This window comes from Pygocentrus nattereri, chromosome 24 (assembly GCF_015220715.1).
Source record: "Pygocentrus nattereri isolate fPygNat1 chromosome 24, fPygNat1.pri, whole genome shotgun sequence".
In the NCBI taxonomy this organism is placed as follows: domain Eukaryota; kingdom Metazoa; phylum Chordata; class Actinopteri; order Characiformes; family Serrasalmidae; genus Pygocentrus; species Pygocentrus nattereri.
Window position 1 is genome coordinate 17,618,386 of NC_051234.1, and position 23,809 is coordinate 17,642,194.

General features: G+C 37.5%; 1 protein-coding gene across 2 annotated transcripts in view; it reads right to left on the bottom strand.

Moving 5' to 3' along the window:
- eya1 (EYA transcriptional coactivator and phosphatase 1) overlaps positions 1-23,809 on the bottom strand; it is a 75,886-nt gene that overhangs the window by 27,230 nt on the left and 24,847 nt on the right. Inside the window, exons 4-11 of one of the 2 annotated variants that reach the window (XM_017696204.2) lie at positions 21,837-21,964; positions 20,177-20,242; positions 17,053-17,130; positions 14,920-14,986; positions 14,422-14,567; positions 11,171-11,293; positions 3,344-3,426; positions 2,732-2,915 (exon numbers count right to left, since the gene is read on the bottom strand). In XM_017696204.2, the coding sequence (XP_017551693.1) occupies positions 2,732-2,915; positions 3,344-3,426; positions 11,171-11,293; positions 14,422-14,567; positions 14,920-14,986; positions 17,053-17,130; positions 20,177-20,242; positions 21,837-21,960 (871 nt within the window). In that variant the 5' untranslated portion in view covers positions 21,961-21,964. The remainder of the gene's footprint in view (positions 1-2,731; positions 2,916-3,343; positions 3,427-11,170; positions 11,294-14,421; positions 14,568-14,919; positions 14,987-17,052; positions 17,131-20,176; positions 20,243-21,836; positions 21,965-23,809) is intronic. The other variant, XM_017696205.2, reaches the window with a different exon arrangement.

A 23,809-nucleotide genomic window follows, 5' to 3' on the forward strand; every position in this document is an offset into this window, starting at 1 on the left:
TTACTCAACGCAACTACAAAACAGAGCTTCAGCTTTAATAAGCTACTGAAAATGCAAGTGTGAACGAAAGAACGAAAGAAGCATGTAGAGGGAAAATAAACAGCTCATTTGCAAGTTGTGGTCGGCAAAGTAATGACAGGAGTCTGCTTGGAGCACATGCCAGGAGCTCTGTTTACGGCCAGCGAAATGAGGCCCAAACAAACAGGCCTCCTTTATCAACTGCACTGAAACTGAGAAAGAGTGCCTGAAATCTGAAATCCTTTTTCTGAAACTGCTGGTTTATCATTAAATGCTCTACTTATAAAGACAGTGTCTGGTTGAATTCAGGGGGGGTTAGAATTAGAATTATACTTGGGTTTACAGACAGAATGAATCAGAAATCATAAAGTATTGTTATTTCATACTGTGATGCAAAGTGTGGTAGTGTGGTAAAACATGATATTCTCAATTAATATTATTTCGTGATGCATGGTGACATAATAAAAAATCAAAAGATGCTGTTGAAGCAAGACAAAATTCATTACATCTGTAAGGAAAACGACAATGTAGTTTTTTTTAAATATATGACATAATGAATCAGGCTTAATATGCCCAGAGACATGAATTACAACTACTTATCAACAAATAAGTCTCAGTATAATTTACGTTCTAAAAGTTATATTAAGTTGGATGCTCTGACAGTACGGTCTGAATATGGCAAGGCAGCTTTACTTACAGCGTGCCACGTGCATTGAATGATCTGCAGAAACATTTGAAATTGGAGCAATTTATCTCCATTCCTGATTTTAACATAACTCTTCAAGAATTGTATCATTCTGTTTGTTCTTGTTTGTGATTTGATTTTTAATTCTGATTTGATTTTGTTGTTGGTGACGATGTTGTTTTCTTGTTGATTGTCTTTGTTGCTGTTGTGTGCTGTCTTTTTGGCCATGGCTCATTTGTAAAAGACATTTTTAATCTCAACATAGTTAGCCTAGTATAATAAAGATAAAATACATTTTTAAAACGTTGAAAATTGTCAGATTAGCATGAGCGCCATCTTGCATTCCTAACTTCTACCGACTGTCAGAGAGTCTGGCGGGATCCAATGCTCAATGCAGCTAAGAAGCGTCTATTTTGACAGGACTGGGCTGTTAGACTGACATGTAAGGGCTGGAAAATGCAAGAAAACAGACTCACAGGAAAAACAGCGCATTTCACATAAATATATTTGTTTGTATTTATTTGGTAGTAAAGTCTTTAAAACTTTTAAATAACTCTTAAGTGTGTTTTTCAACCTAGCGAATAAATCTTACTTTTAAAGACTGATTTTTGCACAGAAAAAAACTGCTTGCTTCTGGTCGCAATCTGGTACTGCAGTGCTCATAGCTAATTATAGTGTAACTACAGACTCTAATAACTAAGGCCTTCTTAGTGACAAACATCAGTCAGTAGTTGTACCTCTGTGAGTGGAGCTCCTGAGGCTGAAAGTAGACTGAGTGTAAGAAAAAGATTTCATTTATTCATCAAGCTGAAAGAACTATAATCTGCCTCCTATTGTGATAATATTATTTGAAGTTCAAATGTAACTTAATGACAAGGTAAGCATCTGCAAACATACTAAGACCATCCAAATAAAAGTTGTACCAAGTACTGACACTGTTAGACTTTAGATATGTAATTTTCTCTTGGTGAATTTGGCTCGTACTGAGTGTGATTGCTGCACCATTGCCTTTATAAGGCTAAAAGTGGTTTTGCACTAATGCCTGCTGTGTTTTCTCTGGCTCTGCAGGGAAAAAAAAACACAGCTCAAACTAGATCAGCCAATCACTACAGCAGTGCACAGTTATAGGCTCGCACCCCGCCTCCATTTCTCCAAGGTAATTTGATTTTAATTCTTCATAACTGACAGTCGTATTCCAACGTTACTCAGCCAAGTGGTTGGAGGAGGAATGCACGGCATGGCTGTTTCCCTGCCAAGAGCATTCATGAGCTGGACTAGCAGGCATACTGCTATCCAACAATGAATGGCAATGTTTTCCATTGAAGTGTTTGACCTCCAGAATAGCACCGGACATGCAGAAACAATATCATGTCATTATACACTTTTAACAAAAAACATTGCAATACTTTAAACGTGCCCTGATTTGTTTGGATTAGATTTGTGTTAGATATTCCCTTTTAGTCTCAGCATTTCAAAGACAAGTGCAACTAACTGCAACAAAACTTCAGTAACTGCTGTACTTCAGTAATTTCACCAAGCCTTTTGATGCAAAGACATTTTGCACTAAGGCTTTAGCTAAAAGGAAACTCTTGCACCAAAACATCTGCTACAATTTAACATTTGCACCCAAAGATATACGCTACCATGTAAATTTTGCACCAAAACCATTTACAATGTAGCTTTTGTGCTCTTGCTACAATTAAATTTCTGCACAAATTTTACTGAAATATAATTTTTGCGCCAGACCTTTTGCCATAATAAAAGGTTTTGCATGAAAAATATTGTTACAGTGAAACCTTTACACCAAGACAGTGAAAAGTTTTGCACCAAACTTTATTAATATGTTATAATGTAAGTACCTACCTATACCTATCCAGAAAAATATGCTACAGTGTAATTTTGCACCAAAACCATCTATAGCTTTCATAATGAAATTCTTAAAAACCCTCTGGAACAGATGAGCACCAAAACTCGTTGTGGTGCAAATTTGCTTCATTAGAGTGTTGGGTAATAGTGTGTTGGTTTTACCTGTGGGCTGGTCAGTGAGTGCTTGGCTGGTGACAGACGGGGGCTCCTGCAGGATGTAGGTGGCAGTGGTTGATGGAGTGGTGGGGCTGGTGTTGTTGCTGGTCATGTAGGGTGATGTGTAGGGGCTGCTGTTGTAATACTGTGCATACTGGCCCTGTCCAAATGCTGGGTAGGAGGGGTAATCCTGCATAAAAACATCAGAGCCGAAACGTGAGCTAGAAGCGCTCAGAGATGCTGCTACTTCCCCGAACCCATTCCAAAAAACGTAAACGCCAACACATGTCTCTGGTGGGCTACATCTGGAGACAGCAATCTGTCTTCTTTTTCTTTTTTTCCCTCTCCGCTCGTGGCATAATTCATATGTGCGAAGAGCAAGAGGTAATCCATGTCTACAGCGGTCAGGACATTCAGAGTGATTCATATCATGTGGGTAATATGCAAGTGTACACATGTCCTCCTCTAAAGGCTTCCAGAAGAAGGAGAATCCAGTGTGCACATGCCGACATCAGATGGCTCTGTACAGGCCGCAGTAAAAGCTGGAGGAAATACTTTTACAGCACACACTGTTTATGGATGAGAAAACCCAAAGTTAGAAAATTAGATCATGGCTACCTGTTGTGTACTATTGAATCCAGTTGAGTTTGTGAGCGAATTGCTTCCTGCGTACAGTCCGGATGTTGTTGTAAAACTGCCTCCTGCAAGCGCAAGAAACATAACCGTGAATTTATGTGAGAGAACAGCACAGCACAGTAACAGATCGTATGATGTACATTTCCGTTTTTTGTTTTCTCTTTTGAACCATTTGAAAACACCAGATGTTGATTTCAAGATGAATGGGCCAGTAGAAAAAGTCTAAAAAATGAGAAAAGCTTTGTTACAGCAGGAACAGTCAATGATATGCATATAGCACAATATGTAACTGTCTTAACCTTTTGCACCAAAACTGTAGCAACAACAAAATCTTTGCACCAAAACTCTTACTACAATAAAGCTTTTGCGCCAAAGCTTTAGCAACAATGACATTTCCACCCCAAAACCTTTGCTACAATGAAACCTTTGCACCAAAACTCTTGCTACAGTAAAACTTTTGTACTAAAGCGCTTGCTACAATGAAACAGTTGCACCAAAACATTTGCTACAATAAAACATTTGCAACAAGCAAACCTTTGCAGCAAATTCAGCTACAATTAAATGAAATCTACAATGAAAACTGGCAACAAAACCTTTGCACTAAATTTTTTGCTGTAATGAAAACTTTTTAACAAAATCATCAAACCTAATTGAACTAAGTAAGGTAGCTAAGCAGCCAATGAGACTTATTACCATTCATAATGAAAGACCTTTTAAATTACTTTATTGCTTTCACTTTTGCTGTCACTAAGCATACATGATTGGCAGTGTGTGGGTGGGGTTTTTAGCTTAAATGACTATTTCAGAGCTGGCAAGGTTTTGCCACTTCAATGAAATGCAGTCTCAAATGGTGGAACAGCTTATACTATATGCATTTACAGTCTCATGTGATGTGTGTCTGCATTAGTGAGGCATTAAAGAGCATTAAAGAATGACGTGACAGACAGGAAATGATTCTTGGGGTGAAGTGGAGGTGAAACCCTGCATATAAACCTGCTCCAAAGCCAAAACGCTGGCAGGTAAAATGGGGGCATGAAGGGTGTTTGAGGTTTGAGGGAGATTAATAACTTTATCTCTTGGCTTTATCTCTTCTCTGCCCTTATCAGTGATTTCATCTGGACTGATGGTGGAGAAGAAAAGGGCCTACTGGTGTGGGGTGTGGGGGGGTAGAGTGTTTTATCCATTGCTATCTCCACATTGCCTGAAACAGTGCCACTGTTGTATGTAAACCACTGAAGGATGGTGAAGGAGGGGAGGATTTTGCCTAATTTCCTCAAAGTGTGCACACGTGAATCTTCTCCTCACAGCTCAAAAGAAGCACCTTCAGGCTCTCTCAGTTTATATAGGTAGCAAGGAAATTAAAATCAAACTTCTACAGTTTTATCTTTACCCCAAATGTAGTCGAACAGTTCAAACATGTTTGGTGATATATTATTTATTAGATATTATTTATTTATGCATTTATTTATTTATTTATTTATTTAGTGGAGTTTGTAGTTTCAACTGCTTTGCTATTTTGTCACAACACCAACAATATACATTTACAGTCTCAAACTTTTGTGCCAACACTTATGCCAGAAGCTTTTTGCACCAAGACTGTTGCTACAATGAACATTTTGCACCAAAATTTTGGCTACAATGCTTACAACAGCTTATGCTTCTGGAGCTACAAGGCTCATGTAGCTATTAATGTAATTGAAACTTATGATCCACCAGTTAGCATGGTGATGGACAAAACAGGCAGTTATAGCCTTCTAGATGGCAGCCACTACAGTTTTATCAGTTTGTTCTAAATTTATAGATAATTGTATGTCATACAAAAGAGATACACATCACATGTCCAAATCAGGTCTCAACTTTTTAGTAGAGAGTTTCAGTTTAGTCTCATAATTAGCTGCATGCGAACATAATAGCTAAAACAGCTGAGACTTTATTATGTTTTAAAGTAATGTGAGTGGTAAATTACAGTTAGATTAGCTCAAATGTCATAATATTAGCTATTATGTTAATCAGGGTGAAGGGTTTTCTACAATGTAAAGCTTGTTATTTGAAGTTGTATACAACTCAGAGCTGCGGGAGAACATCACTGGAGTAATCACCGTGCATGGCCATAGCAAAACTAGCAAGGTTTTGCACATTTTAGATGAATTCTCCCTCACTGTGTGGAGAGATTCAGATCTTTATTTATCCTTCAGTAGAGCAGTATTAAGTCCTCTGTCTGCTTGAATGAAGCTGTAACAGGTCAGAGGTGTTATGTAAAGAGAAAGTCTTTGTCTGACTTCACCATCACCCACCAAAGCCCTGTTAAAACCCGGCGAACCCCAATGAACACCTCCAAACTCCAGAGAACCCCACCAACCCCCTGGGAACCCCACTGAATGTCCATCTTTGTTTTTTGTTTTTTAAAACTGCTTTAATCAATGAACAATTTCTCTAGCTCAACCAACCGTAAAACTCATTTTGTAACATTTATCCCTTTTTTAGAATATCCGACTTTTCCATCTAGGTTTTTCATGCAAATTTGTGCATAAGAAAAATGAAAGGCTTTTATTAATTGACTGTATTAAGATGAGCAGGCTTGTAAAACATGTGATTTGATTTCAACTTCAGCCTATGACTCTAAATAAGTAATGAACATCGCGCTTGAACTAGCTAAGCTGATACAGCAGCTTGAGGAGACTTTAAATGATCAGCAACCTGAAAATAAGGCCCAAAAATACATATATGAGCCTCACCAATGCTTTCATTTCAGCGATATGTCAGGGTGAAAATATTTTCCCAGAAGTTTATTCCTGCTTTGGTTGGTTAACTAATATCAACAGGCTCTAAGCTAATGAACAGCTGCACTGCTTGCTCTCTCTCTCTCTCTCTCTCTCTCTCTCTCACTCTCTCTCTCTCTCTTTCGCTCTATATCTCTCTCTCTCTCTTTCTTTTCTTCATATAGTCTGCCAGGTCTGCTTCACAGGAGCCCTGAGAACTAGCCGGCTCCTGCCTGAGAAACGCACAAGAGATTAATTTACCGGGCTTAAATAAAAGAGTAATTACACCTTTGTTCAGGGAAACAAACACAGGGTGAGTCTTTCATCCTGTGGTCATCAGCAAGAAATCCACTCCCCCCAACCCGCACCCCCGCCCCCTTTCCGAATCCGTAACAAATGTGAAGCAGCTTTGCTTGCATGCCAGTGTGTGGCCCAGTGCACCAGTACGGCCACATTAATGTCCCTATGATTAAAGAGACCTCTTATTTACCAGATCTGACCATACATTTCCACAGTGGAACGTGTTCAAAACGCCTCCTTCTTGTGTCTCTCACTGTCTCCCTTTTTTTGTTAATGTGCTAAGAAGGTCAGGGAGCAGAACAAAAATGAAAAAAAAAAGATGTGCTCACATAAAGAGCAGCACATCAAACTCCCATTGCACACCAAATTAGCTAAACCTACAGTTCAAAAAGTCATAAAAGCAGGGGGCTGCGAGACGGCCGTTGACTCTGGAAAGAGTGCGGAGCCACATGAAAGCCCGGCGAGACCCCCTCCTGTCCATGAAGAATGACTCCATGCTGGGGAAAGGCCTGGTCGTTCCCTGGGGCCAAAAAAAAAAGCAAAAGAAAAATCCCCCACTCTGTCGTGCTCCACTTAGTTCACTCAGGACGAGACACCGACTCTCCAATTGCCAGTCCATTTGCTGTGCTTGATCAGTCCTTCTTGCCATGGGCTACGTCTATCATCAGTGCACAATATTTGTAGCAGAAGTTTCGTACGCCTCTCCGGGGAGTGGACGATCAAGTCCAGATGGACTTTAAAAAACATAAAAACAAGCAGTGTGCTGACTTATTCTCATTGTGTCAAGAGTAGAGACCTGATTACTGCTACAATCACCATCTACCAAAGTGAAAATCTGCTCTAGTGTCACTAAAGAACGTTGAATTCACTATTTGTATATGATGAGTCTTTTACATCATTTCTACATATTATATCAACACAGTTTTATTGTCCTTTTGGGATTAACTGTGTCAACAATATATTTTACTCATGTGAAAGTGATGCGCATTTTAAACAAGTAAAATCAATGTGTTAATCTCCAACAAAGGTAACTTTTATGAAGAAGCTGAAAACATTATAAACTTTATATGTAAATTAAAGTAAGAAGATTGTGGACCACCCACTTCTGTTGGTTTGTTCATTATGCAATTTTAACTCAGTAACTAAGGGCATCCTTCGCATTTCTCAATCACAGCAGTGTAACAGAATGGAATGTTGTTGGAAATGAAGGCGCAGAGCAAAAGCATTAATCTAATAGTATTCCCTCTGACAGCTGCATGCAGGCTGGACATACTGAGGGGGCTTCAGACTGGGGAATGTATCATATGGAGGTGGGGGTGGGGACTGGACCAGAAGTGACCAAGCGTGACCACTGTGTTCAGGATTTTTCTCCTACAGAAATTTCACTGTTTTTGTTATTTTTTGTTTGAGTGCAGATGTAAATCTGTCCATACTAGATGTAAATCATAATTAACTAGATGGGGGAAGTTCATGAGTAAGTTGACGCGACAAAGCTGTTGCAAAGGAAACCCAAGTCATTACTAAGGTGCTGCTAGGCCGCTGCCATGTTGTCCCAGGTTGTTGCTAAGGTCTTGCTAGGATGTTTCTATGGTATCACAGGTGGTCGCTAAGGTGTTGCTAGGCCATAGCTATTGTATTCAAGGTTGTTGATAAGGTCTTGCTAGGATGTTTCTATGGTATCACAGGTTGTTACTAAGGTGTTGCTAGGCTGTTGCTGTGGTATCCCAGGTGATTGCTAATAATAAGTTACATTTATATAGCGCCTTTCACAAATCCAAGGTCGCTTATTTTGCTAAGGCATTGCTAGGCCCTTGCTATGGTGTCCCAAGTGGTTGTTAAGGTGATACCACTGTGGCATCACAAGTGGTTAAGTGGTTGATTTTTTGTTTGAGCGCTGTTCGAAACACGGACATATGATCAGCCCCAAAAGCACAAGCACACTATTGCTTACATAATCTAAAATCCTGCAAAGTTTCAGGCTTCTATATTGAAAACTGTAATCTGTCCAAAAAATGTAGAATAATAGTAATAATAAGAAGACAACAAAGAACAATAAGTTGTCAAGCAAATTTAATAAGAAATAAACTTAATAAATTACATAATGTATCACACCTTTGCTGCATTATTGATTAGCAGGTTTCATTATTTTTGTTCTGTGCAGAAAAATAACCAAACTGCTCTCGAAGGCCAGAACTGGACACTCATAGTCTTTGTGTTGGTCTGACTGATCAATACAAATAGCTGAGAGCTAAGCGAAGCTGACCCGTCGGGCTGGTTAATGGTCATCTGTCTCCAGCCCCTGCAGCCAGTGGCTAATTTGTTTATCGGTGTGTGTGTGTGTTTGTGAGCCTGTCAGGCGCCAAGCAGCAGTCAGACAGACCCATAGCAATACTGACCAAGCCACTAACAGTGCAGAGCACTGCGGTTTAGAATAAAGGCTGTTACACCTGGCAAATAAACTAAGTAAAAATGCATAATGCTCAAAAATATTTTTGTAACACAAAAATGATGTGCTCTGGATGTAATGTAATTTTTAAACCAATCCTTGGGAAAAGTACGGATTCCCAAGACACAAGCAATTCTTCCTCTTGGATGTGTGTCCTCAACAGTTTTGTCAACATTCATAAAATATTACTGACAGTTTCCATTTCCATGGCTGATATCAACAAACTTTTAGAATCATATAAATGTTTTTAATAAAAAGAAATCCTTGGAATAAAAACATATCTCTTTTCATTTGCATGTGGTGCGTGAGATCATCAGTTTAAGTGTTAGAATAAATTTATTGTCAAAATAAAACATGGATCAGGCTGGCAGTGAGACAATAAAGAATCTGCAGCATGTCAACCTTTGTGAGCTGTTTTATTTATTTTTATTTATTTATTTATGAACACCTCTAGACTGTATGTAGAGGCTGCCAAAAGTATGGCTCATGGGGTAAAGGTGGCCTTTGAGGACATTAGCTTCTTAACTGCCTTTTTTTATTTTTGAACTATTTTACTGACAAATTATAGTATAATGCTATTAAGTACAACTCTAAAAGCCTGCTTTATAGCCTACCTATGTTTTGTTTGTATACTGTTTTGTATTTCTGGCCCTTGGCCTATCAAAACCCATGCATTTTGGGCCCTCAAGACAAAAGCATTTGGCACCGCCACTCTATATGTTTCAAATTTTGGGCGAGGTTTTATCTAAAATGATCATAGGTGATGTAGATCCAGATTTGGTACTCAGCTGGTTTAACTCCTTACATGGCCAGGGCTCAGCGGTGGCCCGAAGTTTTATTACACATTTCTATAACAAGAATAGCTCAACCAGTTTGCACTGAAGTCCCTGTAGTTACTGTATAATAAGCCTTGGTGTATAAGGTCTGGGATTTTAAGGGGTTAAACTGAGGAGGTGAAAATTAGGTGGATTAGTTTATATATGTACAGATTAAAAACATACATCAACACTCCCCCCCACCATTCTCTCCAAGTGGTGCCTTCCTAAAGGTTTTGTTTGTAGTATATTGTCACCTATGAATCTACCTGTGGCTAACCTCTGAATTATGGATCTAACGTGCAATTATGATGCTAAGTAAAAAAAAAATGACCACTAAGGATTGCTAATTCATATAGACTAATTTATGTAAAAAAAGTCAATTAATAAGACAGATTTTTGCTTTATCATGCTTCTCCTTCCTCCACATACAGCAGCACCAGCAGCTTTAAAAGTAGAGTCTATTTAGCGAAGTGGTGAAGAGGAGAAGGAGCGACCTGGGCCGCATCTGCCACTGCGCAACGTTATTTATTGTGAGATGCTCTGGAGAGTTTTCAAAAACGTGCAGAGATGGTTCTACTGTCACACATTATTTGGGGTTGAACAGGCTCAGCACTGTCGCTGACTCTGTCTGTGAGTCTAGCAGAAAAATGCTGCAGGCAGAAAGAGGAAGAGAGAGAGAGAGAGAGAGAGAGAGAGAGAGAGAGAGAGAGAGAGAAAGAGAGAGAAATAAAGTCCCTAACAAAAACAATGGGTGGCAGGCAGGCTGTCTGATCTTCTCTCAGATCCCTGAAGGAGTGAGAGCTGGTGTTCCCTCTTAAACAAACACACTTAAGAACATCCATGGTCGAGCACTGAGCCAAGGCATGGAGAAAAAAAAGATGGGTCTTTCCTTAAATTGTAAAATACAGCTATTTTTCCCATCTGTGCTGATTTCTCTGAAAACCCAAAGGAAAAAAAAACAGTGCCACATGTTCAGAGACGTTCTGGATCAGTATGTGGCTGCCATTAATTGTCGGCCATCTTTGAAGGGGCCCAGAGTGAAACCACAGCATGAAGAAGAAGAAGAAGAAGAAGAAGAAGAAGAAGAGGAGTTTCTAACATTAATCATTTCTTTATTCCATCTCTAAACTGAGTGCCTCTGTTTACCGTCACAGCTTTGTTATCCTAACTTATACTTAATAATAACTGTACAATCCAGGACATCCTACAGGAGGACGAGTTCACCTTTTGTGTCTTAGTTTGTCTCAGAGGTTCTTAAAGAGGCTTTGGAGTCTACCTCGGCCGCTTCTCATCTCTGCATTCACATTTCTTGAAGGCTAATGTATTTTTGTATAAAGTGCTATGTAAATAGAAACGTAACTGAATCAAATGTAATAAAGCTTGCACTGAAGACTACAGTTGTCCTGAATGTGTGATTGGGCTATAAAGCAGTTGCAAAGCTAGAAGAAGATTTAAAGAAAGAGTAGAGGAATAAGAAGACCTGTACCTTGCATTTGATAGCTGTAGGGCGCCTGTCCCGTCTGTGGCGTGGAGAAGCTAGAGCTGTAGCTGAGGAAGCTGCTCTGGCCTGGAGATTGGGATTGGCTCAGCCCGCTTTCTGTCTTGATGCCTGCCCACAATGGACCTAAATCAGTTAGTGACAGCGTAACCGTGATGCACAGTCCTCAGAGCCACTTCCTCCATCAAACAATAACAGCAGGCAATGGCCAGTATAATCACAGGGCAGTTTAAGCTAACAGTGAAGCAAGTGGATTAGAAACCCATAGACGTCACAGATACAAGAGAAGCAGGCTGAAGCAGGGCTGTGAAAAAGTCAGAGACCACTCATTATTTATTTCTCAGACATTAAAAATATTCATTTTTTTAATATCAAGAAAAAAAAATCAAGCAGAAAACATATGTAAATCTATAAAAAATAGTCTATGAAGAGTAATTAAAGTACTTTATATTCATGGCAAATATTCTATGGTATTTTACAATTTACAGTACTTTACTACAAACCATGTTAACAGTAAATTACTGTATGTTTTGTTGTCTGTTATGTTTCTGTAAACCAATGCAAATGCTCCTGCTTCTGAATTTACAGTATAATTCTGTAAAATTACAAACCAATATTTTATTGTCAAAGGCATTCTGTAAATTTGCAGTTTACATTTTTTAATAGTTTATCAGAAAGTTACATAGAAGGAGAGTAAAATTTCTACTTTCCATGATTAAAGTAATTAAACACATTAGACGCTAAGGTCTGGACTCATTGGTCATTGTTCTGAAAACACCAGCAGCTTCTTTATTTGGTTCGTCCATTTCGTATTCCCAGCAAGGGCTTCTTGACAGATACACATCTTTTCAGACTCATAGTGTTGAGCTGTCTTCTCACAGTGGAAGGAGGGACAGAAACACCTGTTGATTTTTTCAGATCTGAATCAAGAGTGGTGGTTGATTTTCTCCCCTAAAATGAAAGTACTGTCTATCTGATGGAGGGCAGTTTTGGTGGTCTACCATTTCTTGCATGGTTCCTAGGAGTCCTACTATCTCTTGAGTAATGAATTACTTGTACTTAATGGCCATTTTGACTGAAAATGAGATAAATGGAGGGTGAGCTTAGACTTTTGTACAGCACTGTATATGATTTATTTTACAGCTTGTTAAAGGAAACTGGATAAATTATGTGGAAAGTTCAGATGCTAGACTACACTTGTGTTTGTATGTAGAAGAGATATTTTATTTTTATTGTATTTTATAAACGTCCAAACTTACGAACAGTGTTTATTTAATAATTAACTATGTAAACAATGATGCTATTACATTTAAATAATGGACTTCTAAGGGTTAACTGAGTTTATTGCTATCAACTGCTTTGGATGTATATGCTGCTATAAAGACTTCCACACGTTTTTGGTTTTAGTTGAGGCAGAACATTTCTGTGATTAGATTGAATCAGGCCTGCTGCAGGTTTACGATTTGCTCCCACTCAAACTTCTGAACTCCTGAGCATATTTCAGATTGTTTGGATCTAAACTCCATTATCTCTCAGCATTCTTTCAGTGCCTTTTAAGTACGCTCAATCCAGAGAACAAACAAGAGAACCTTTTCAGCGTGTGTTCTGTTCTTTCAGTGGCTGTATAAACTGTTTCTGTTTTGGTATCCTTTCGTCTAATCTTTGGCATCACTCTAACTCGCGCAAAAGAAAAGCTCAAGAGCTGGCTGGTCAAAAACAAGAGGTCAGCAGAGACCGAGTGTTAGAGGGAAAAAACACTATGATTTCCTAAAGTCAACACAAACCTTATTTCAATGACTGCAAATCTGCTGCACAGCATAACTAGCACTGTTTACAAACATTATGGTTTTAAGTGCATTTGCTAATCAGAAGACAATATACACCCTATTTTGAAGAATTTCAGTGCATAATTTCAGGTGTACTTTTTATTCCAACCACTGGGGGGTTTAGACTGCATAGAGTTACAGTATTATTTCATTTTAATGTCACTCATTAAAATGAAACTCAAAGATTTATACAAATATACTACTGTCATATAGTCAAGTCTTGAGTTATGTGATTAAACAGGCAGTCAGAAGCTGACGGCGTTCCAACAAACACGATGCTGGGGAAGCTTAACACTCTGTCAAATTATGATGAGTGATCATAAAACTATGCAAACTAGAAACAGAAAAACAAATGCCAAGTTTGAGGTTCTGCTTTCTTTCATGTTTAACACTGTGATTGTTTTGCATGGGTATCTCTTTAACCCCTTAAACTGTTAGGGTCTGTATGGGGTCCACACTACAGAACATACACATTAGTTTATAGTAGTAACTGAATGATTCATAGTAAATCCTGAACAAAGCATAAAAGGTACTGAATGATTCATAGTAGATACTCAATAATTTATAGTAGCCAAAGCATAATTCATAGTAGACACTATAGTGTAGGTGCTATGTGTTTCATAGTAGTTATGTATTAATTCATAGTATGTCCTGAATAATTCCTGTTTACTAAGTTATATTCCTAATACCTAGTAGTAGATAAGTTTTATTAGGTACTAAAGAATTTATTCTCAATAGTGAATGATTCATAGTGGTTACTTAAGAATTCATAGTACGTACTGCTTAATTTGTAGTGGTAACTGAATAAGTCTTAGTAGGTAGAGAATAGTAGGTACAGAACCACTTCAAAGTGGTTACTTAGTAATTCATAACAGATACTGAAGAACTCACGGTGGGTGGTCATTTAATTCACAATAGATACTGAATAATAGTGGTTACTAAACAATTTATAAAAAATACTGAAAAACTCATAGTAGACATTCAATTACTCAGAGTATTACTGTGTAATTCATACAGATTGCATATATAGATACTGAATAATCAGTCTTAAGATTAATGAACACTGAACAGAAAGTTTAGGGCATTAAACTAGGGCCTCTGAGTGATATATTGTTTAAAAAATTGAGGTAGTTTCTTAGTTTCATTAAATGTATTACAGTAAAGCATTGACTGGTGTCTCTTTAACCCCTGCAGTGTTCAGGCCAGTCTGGGAATTATATATAAAAAATTCAAAAATGTTCTTTTATTTATTTAAGGTTCTATTTTAAAGTTATAATGTAAAGAAGGGTATCTGAGAGTGCTCTAATGTCCTGTTGCTAATTCTGGTTGTGTTTAAGTATGAGGCAAAGCCAAGCCTGGTTTATAGAGAACAGAATAACAGAGAAGAGCCTGGAGAGAGGCTGGTGTAGTTACCGTAGGCTGGGATGCCGTAGTGCTGGCCTGGCTGAGGGTAAGTGGCGTAGGCTGTGGCCTGCTGCATTCCTGTGGTGTACTGCGTCTGACCGTACGCAGCCATGTTCTGAGACGAAGGAGTCGGAAGAATATGAGGATACGGTCTGCTGTTAGAGAGAAAAACACAGAACCTAAAGTGAGGCACATATTTTTATTCAAAACCCTCTAATGTCACGTTTGCCTCCTGACAAATTCTTTGTGATTGTGTTACTTGATTGTAAATGCTGGGTAATGTCATTAAGAGGCAGAAAAAAGATCCTCTGGCTGATATTCAATGTGAAAGAATAATAAATCACACAGGAAATTTTTGCAAGATAATAATTACAACAGATTTCGGGGTTTGCAAGCTGCAGACATCAGTGAAAACAAGAGCAGCAGATCTGGCAGCAGGATCTAATTAAAGGCCAAAATGAAGCTGGATGCTGCTTATTTTTTAAAGAAAAATAAAAGTAGCCTTACTTGGAAGGGTATATCTGCGGAGAGAACTGGTGCGTTTGTCTTGGGCTGAAGCCACTGCTTCCAATGGCTGCGCAAAGTTAAAAAAGAAAAGAGGCAAGCACATATTTAAACATTAAAAAATAAGATAAATATTGGTTTTTGCCAAAAGAACTGCTGGAATCCACAGAAACAGTAATTATACTGCATTACTCCATTTATTCACTAACCTTAATCCAGGTTAAGCCAAATGAGGAAAAATAATCAAGTGTGATGCATGACATTTTCTGCTGACATACAACACTTTATAAAGACTGCATAGACAGCTTTGGACCTACTCCCCATCCCCCACAACCCACCAAAGACAAACTCACAGCAGTGGTCAGTAGGGGCTTCAAAGGTCTTTGCATCAAATCAGTGACAGGTTTGATTATGTATTACGTTAGTACATATATATATATATATATATATATATATATATATATATATATATATATATATATATATATATATGTAATAACATTATATGTGGATAGGACATGTGACTTGGGGCTGTCCATTCACCATGAAATTTATACACAAGGTAAAGACTAACAGGTATTTTCTTCCGACAACAATATTCCCCATATGTATTATATATGTAAGCATCCTTATATGATAATAATGTGTAATAATATGCCTAATGTGTATTATTATTATTATTATTATTATTATTATTATTGCCATTATTTGTATTATTGCTTTTTATTGATTTACTTTTTTCTGCAGATTAGCAGCATTAGCTAGCATATGTCTATGTAAATTAACTTGCAATGTGATTATGATGAGTGAGTCTGAATGCAGGTCTGATGCCCAGTCTGTTTGTGTGTTTTCTGATGCCTCAGTGTGTTGGGGTAAAGTGACGAGCGAGTTGTGGTGGCTGTATGAAACTACACGCTATTAGCCCCTTTATTAACACCGAGCACTTTTCTCTTTCACTTCAGCACCTGCCCCCGCTATAAAGTCCTCCCCAGAGCATGCAGAGCTCTAACATTACTAAATTTCATTAATATCTCCTGAGACAGAAGTCACAGCTATGATTTATGTGCGTCTAACATCACAGTATCAAATACTTAGTCAAATGTGCACAGGAAAATAAGACAAATTAGCAGCAAGGCTATAACTCCACAGTGAGCACACATATTTGCTTAGTAAGCAATGTAAGGAGTCACTAACACTTATCTAAACATGTTTGCTTAAGTTTGAAAGTAATACCATCCAAAGTGTCGAAGCGTTCAGAAACTAAAGCTATTTCTGCAGCTCAAAAACTGCCTTAGAATAGTCGTTCATTCAAAACAGGTATTCGGTTCAGCGTAAGGTGTGGAACAATGTTTTATTTTCACACACGCACACACGCACACACACACACACACACACACACACACACATATATATATAGTAATTTTTTGTGTAGGCTTATGATATATTAGTATCTATCTTTAATAATGATGAGGTAGTATTTTTTGTAAATGTAACTGCTTATTACATTTTTGTTACATTTTACCATTAATATCCAGAGAAACCAATGCAAGTGATTTTATTGGATGATTCTAATGAAGTTTGCTGATAAAGAAAGTGTTTGGGGGCTGAGGGGCTGGAGGATAGGTTGTGGGACAATGGGGTAAAAGCTGTAAGCTCGGGGTCAGAAGGGAGGCTGTGTTGTTATGGTGACTAAGCTTCAATTACACTCTTTTGTGCACCTCCTGGTTATCTTCCTGTCATCAGCCAGTCATTTCTGGACTCGTCTCCCACTAATTAGCAGCAAAGTGTTTGTTTGTTTCTATTCTTTAAGACAAAAATGTCCTAAAGTTGTACTAAAACAAGAAAAACAGGACTACCCTTGTGCTTTTATGTGTTATGTTACACACATAACATATCACTGCTGTTGGAACAAAACCTCTCCAAAATGGTAAATTTACAGGAGAAGAAGAAAAATTGAATATTTTCCAAGTCATTTTAGGCTGTTTCTTTTAGCCCATCTATCATGATTTACACGCAATGTGAAGGTCAACAGATATTTTTAAATTATGACAAAAACTGAAAAATCAAAATATACTATAATACATATGGAGCTTATATAGGTTCTTACAGATATAATGCCAATGAGATGAAATATACCTGATCCTGAGAAGCTGTCTAACGAGCCGTCTGCTACAGAGGTGGTGATGTCACTGCTGCTCATTGGCTCTGTTTTAACTGGAAAGAAAAAGAGAAGGCAGGATTATTAGAGCGAGAGAAAGAGAGAGAGAGAGAGAGTGAGAGAGTGAGAGAGAGAGAGAGAGAGAGAGAGACATCACTATCATACCACATCCATCCACACAGTGTTTCTGAAAGTGCTTAAAAACCCAGTTTGAGGCAATGCAGCAACATGAAACACACAAAAACACCAATATGTGTGAGTTTACAAGCTTTAGCATAACATAAACATTTATACCTTTAGCATTTAAAGATATTTAAACTCTAAGGATTCAAATACATACATGTCTTACACGGTGGTTATACAATAGGTCCTGAATAATGAGCTGAGCAGCAGCTTTTACTATTGACTTAATGACGATTCACTCAGCTGAAACATATCAATGCATTACTACCAAATCATCATCCGCTAATTTATTTATCAGCCGAAGCTGATCAGCTTGGTCAGCTAGTTAGGAGCTGCCATTCAGTTGCTACAAACATAAACGATTTTAATTAATCAATGTCAAATCAATGTACCCAGTTCATCGATCCTGATCAATTTATCTGCTCACTGATTATTTGTCCTCTTCGAACATTTACCAGCTCATTGGTTTATTAGTTCAAGTTCATTTAATATCATTTACCAGATCAAATGATAGATTTAGCAGCTCATCATAAAATTGTTGATTTGTAAGGCCATTTTGAAGGCTCTGATTTATCGGTTAGTCTTTAAATAACTGATTCATCAAATCATATAGAGTTACTGATTTATCAGGTCATTATGAAGTCACTGATTTATCACTAAATTGATTTAATCTGCTTTACAAGTTGAAGTTATTCATTTACAAGTTAATTGATTTATTATTGATCAGCTTGTGGTTGATTGATCAGTTCTGGATGACGTGTCAAGTATCAGTGAAAGTCTGTGATGTGTCAGCTGTTCTTTGCTCTACCATGGATCATTATGTATCTTAAAGAGTAGAGTGTGTGTGTGTATGTGTGTGTGAGCGTGTGTGTGAGTGTGCGTAATTGAGTTGTCAAGGCGATGGAGTGTGTATAAAATAGTTATGAGTTTGACCTGACTGCTCTGAGATTTCACAGAGAGAGAGAGAGAGAGAGAGAGCGAGAGAGGGAGAGAGAGGAGAGAGAGAGAGAGAGGAGAGAGAGGAGAGAGGAGGGGGACGGGGGGGGGGGCAGAGAGAGAGAGAGAGATATTGGCTCTTTTATGAAAACAGAAATTCACCATGTGGGTATAAAGTCATGCCCAGTGAAATCCCTCATGGTGGATTCAGCCTCGGGCTTATTCATGTATAACATGGTTCAAACACGTGTCACACACACACACACCAGCATTTTCCCCGTTTTGGGTAAAAAAGGGAAAATAGTGGCACGGCTGCATGCACAAACTAGCGCACTAAAGGCTAGCTGCATACCAGAAAAGACCATAAATGGGGGGTAAAACAAAATACACTGTAAAAAATGTATATATATTTTTTTAATTTTAAGTCTAGCACACTTAAGATTTTCCAGTCAACTTTCAGCAATTTTTTAATATTTTCTGAAGTCAAAAGTTCTCCTAACTTAGATGATTTAGTACTGCATCTAAGTCTACAAATGACATATTAAGTGAGCTTTTTTATCACACACAATGAATAGCTCTGAGAGTTTGCATTGAAGTCCCTATAGTTACTGAACAATAAGCCTTAGTAAAGGGTTAAAAAACAAATCAGTGAATGTGGTTGCCTTCTTGTAGACTGAACTTACATACATCCATTGTCAAATTTTTATTCAGTTCTCTACCAGATAAAAAAAGCCCTATGTTTTCTTTCTAAATGTGCAAAACATGTCATGTAAATGATTTTCCAATGCTAACTAAATGGCCAACATTCTCTTCTTTCTATGTAAATTGGGTGATCCTAGTCTTGGGTAGTGCCTACATAAGCAGTACCCTCACCAATCACATATCTGAGATGGGTTGTCCCACCCACACCAGCCTCTGACTGCCCTCTTTCTGTCTGTTCAAGTCAGAGAAATGTACAGATAGAAAGCTAATCATCAAGCCAAAGCTAACCTAGCAAGCATAATGGATCTATCCAGCTCCCTCATCTCTCTGTCTGTCATCCAGCAGTAAATAACAATCTTCTTCAAGACGTCTCAAGATAAAAGCAGGATAAAGGTTTTAGTGAGTGGACCCAGCGGGGTCTACAACTCCACCTGTATACGTAAAAAGTTTCTCTTACACTATTCTATTTAGATCTACCTCAGTGCTGTAGCAGGCTGGGAATTATGTATGCCTATTAGAATATTAGGCCACATAGTTCTCAAGTAGGTCTAATAGGTAGACTTTAAGTCATGCTTTCTTTTATTTAGAGTATTTTTATTCTAAGTTTGCTGGACGTTTAGAATTATGTTTAGTTTCAGTATCATACAGAAGAGAGTTACCTTCTCATGTATTGTTTAATATGTAAACTTATTTTTTACATTTTTACTTCAGCTATTTCCTTCTTAGTTCACTTAACTTGTGTTAAATTACCCAACAGCACAAACAATTTTAATATATCCCACTGTGTTTCCTGGAACTTTAAGTAGTCTAGTCTAAAGTAGGTCATTAAAACAGTTCTACGTACTCACCATTGTAATCAATTTCAGCATATATTCACTGTTTTTTCAAGCTCAACGTAAACTGCATTTTGTGGCCTAATAGAGATGCAGCACTAAACAAATGTAAACATGTAAGCTATGAAAAAAAAACTATGCAGAACGTTGAGAAGTTCATGATGTTTAATTTTTTACAGTGTAAACTGCTGATGATATTTCACCATTCATTCACTTAAAGAGCCTCAAACCATGCTTTAAAACCAAACACAACACAAACACAATCCTAATGAAAGGCACAATAGTTGAAGCAGCATTTGTAGTTAAAAGTCTAATCGAGTCCAATTGCAGTCACTGTTACAGTGCTCCAAATTCCAAACTGTGGAACTCAATGGGTAATACGTTTCTTTCCATTAATTAAAACACCAATTATTGTCCTTTCATTGTTTTCAACCAGAACTGCACAAACCTGCAGCGGACTGTGAACTAGAACTTAACAACCAGTCAGCTGTGGTAAGCATAGTGATGTTATCACCTAAAGAGAGAAAAAAGTGGCACATGACAGTCTACCCCACCAGCACCCCCGCCCCCTCTCCCCCACTACTGCCGGGGGGGCTTATCACTGCACAAACGCAACAAAACCACACGCAACATTACATTATGTAAACTGAGCTTACTTAAGAAAAGATTAGGATTCCCAGCAGGAGTGAAACGCGAGCACTCGCAGAAATGCAGCAGATTCCAAAACGTCATACCAAACTCACAGTTTTACTACAAATACAGCACAATTCACTTTAGGCACAAGAATGGAGATTGAACATCATCCCTCTACTGCGTGCATTATGAGAGCAATTAAAAAAATATTCAGTTCACTTTTCTTGCAAAATATTATGCTTGAGTTATATTTTAACATAAATACATAACATAAAAAATTATAATAATGTGTGCAGGGGTCCTTTTGGAGTACGTTACCTTGAGGCAACAATGTGCAACAATTACAAAGAAATGATAAAGAGCCGTGTTCCCTAAAGTGCTGACACCTGGCTTGTGACTGGCTAAATCCCTTCCACTGTCACACAGTGTTGCTTCTAGACAACAAATTCTCATAGCGAACAAAATAATACTGAACATTAAAATAGTACATTATGACCAAGTGCATGCTTTTTATTGACTTTTTATTAACATCTCCATTTATTGTTAACCCTATCATTGTCTTTTAATATTTAACACTACTGTGGAGTGAGAAAAATGAGTTTGTTGCCCTGAGGCAACATTGTGCAATAGAGGGTTAATTCTCTCTATGCAATGAAATGTAACATAGATTTTTTGTTTATATTCAAATGTAATGTTAATAGACCCTGTGCAATGGAATTTAACATTTACTTTTTCTATACAATGCAATGTTAGTTGTTGCTATATAATGAAATGTAATGTTAATTGTTTCCATATAACAACCTGTAACATTAAATGCAATTTGTAACATAATGTTACAAATGTAACACTAATATTAGGTATAATGTAATGTTCTTTCTATATAATGAAATGTAACATTACTTGTCCATATATAATTGAATGCAATGTTAATTATTTCTATGAAATTCAATGTAGCATTCATTCTCTCTATAACATGAAATCGAATGTTATTTCTTCCTATATTATGAAATGTAATATTGTAACATTTGTAAAAGTAATTGTAATTGTAAAAGTCTCCCTTTTAAATAAAAAAACTATGCTAATTCCCCCAAATTGTTTCTTTAACGTTACAATTGAACATTCATTTTTTCTATACTATGAAATTCAATTTTAATTGCACCTATATAGGAAGAAATAGAGCCAGTCTATTGAGCACTTTTCTGATCCTCTAATGCAGACAGATTGTGAACAGCATTACGGACATTCCTTGTTTGATGAGTAAAGATGTCATGATCAGTATACATTCTTATAGAAGCTACATTGGTCTATGCAGATGAAGCTGCTCTATGAACAGCAGCCCATTCTAGGAAAGTGCCAAACGTTTTCTCACGGCTGATTTTCCAACAGAACAGAATTTAAAGAGGAGAAGGCCACCCAGCAGGGAGAAGCAGATTATACAGTGGAAGATATAAAATAAAATAAAAAGCTGTTCTTACCTTCAGTGCCATTTGGTGTCATGGAATTGTTATTGATGTGCGTGTTATCGAGGTTGGGGCCGTTGGGGGATTCACTGCTGCCACTGACTCGACTGTGCGGACTGGCTAGATCCTGCATTTCCATAGACCTGAACACACACACGCATTCACAGCTAGTAAATCTCCCTGGACATACACTTATACACTTTATCTGATTGTACATACAGTAAAACACTGAATTCACTGCAGATATTCATGTGTTCATCATTTCATAAAATAGTGTACAGAATACTGACTTTGCCCACTCAGGAGATGACAAAAAAGGCCTTGATTGTAAGTTAAGGCTAAAGTGATTCTATTCCAAGTCATTTTGGGGGATTTCTACTGGTCCCTTCAGCACAATAATTTTCACACAATGTAATCAACTGAGAGAAGCAAAAATGGAAAATGTGCTTTTTTTAACAATGCTATTTTTCTCAGTTACTGTCTCCAGTTTACTCGATGTGTTGACATATATTTTTTTTTCCAGGTAGAAATGACGCATACATTTAAATCTGATTATTATTTATACTGCATCTCTTTTTCCAGCATATACAAGGAAAGAAATGACACACTCTACAGCTCATGTTACAGTTTTAAGTAGAGAAACACTAGATACGAAAAGTCGTTATTGGACGTTTTAATCTGTTTCAAGCTGGGAAGGTATTTACATGATAAAGGATATGCACTCTGGATATTTACAGCTTCATGGAGTCTGGCTGATCATCTAAAAGCTAATGTGAAACCAAATTCATTTTATTACTGAAACACTGATTCCAGACTCTTGATTATTCACAGAGTTGGTCCAACAAGTAAGACAGACTTGCTAAAATTCCTAATTTTACTCATATATATATATATATATATATATATATTATACTTTCTTAATCTCATATAAAACTGCTGAACTTCATGTAAGCAATAATAAATTACAGTTATATAAATCCATTTACAGGCAAATGCAACACACAGGCGTATGTGAACACAGCCTTGAAACACAGCTGCATACGCATATGACAGTTTAACTGTTTCTATTGTTTCATGTCACCCTAGTTGCCACTATTAATAGATTCCACACAGCACTGTTGCATTCATGCTACATTATAACAAAAACCCTAATGAGTCACAGCAATATGAGTCAATATTATAGAGCAATGCATTTAATAAACAGACGGAAGAGTGAATAAGTGAACACAGCATCAATACAGACTTTTTATTTCGTGATTTTTTAAACCATCATTAATTAACCACAAATAAGACTAAGGCAAGCTAATATGACAAAATGCATTATAACAATTTGAGCCAATTTTATAGTCAAAAATGCAGCAAATGCAACAGTCCAGCGCTTACAGCCTATAATGAACATTTGCCACTTTCTATTTTCTTTAACTGCTACCACTATTAATTCAATCCACACACCACCTGTTGCTTTCATGCCACAATATGACAAAAACAGCAAAAAGAGCCATCTTTACAATCTAAAACAATTTGTCCTACAATAAACAGGAGCACAAATGAACACAGCATTAACAGTGATCGAGTGCTACTTTGTTTAACTGTTTCGTTACCACAGTGATCTTGAGCGTGAGCGCAGCAACCCAGCTGAGGAGTAAAACTAACAAGAGTGTTCCCCCGAGACGCAGCCGGTGACATTTGACCCAAATTTAACAATTAATGAGACACGTGATGATTGATTGACTTTTTTAAGCTCATTTAAAGCATTAATAATTAAACACATGCTCCTGCGATGAAGCACTGGACTCTATGTCCACTCCTGATTTACAGGCAGCCTTCATAAGCCTCCCTATGTGCGCCGACAGTTCAGCGCGTTGCTGTGCTGTTTACCCTTTAATTGTGTCTCTGTTTACTCTCTGAACTCTCCACCACGCGGTTCACTATACACAGCAAATGAATGGACACTAATAAGGTTAAAACAGACTAGATAAAATCTAAAA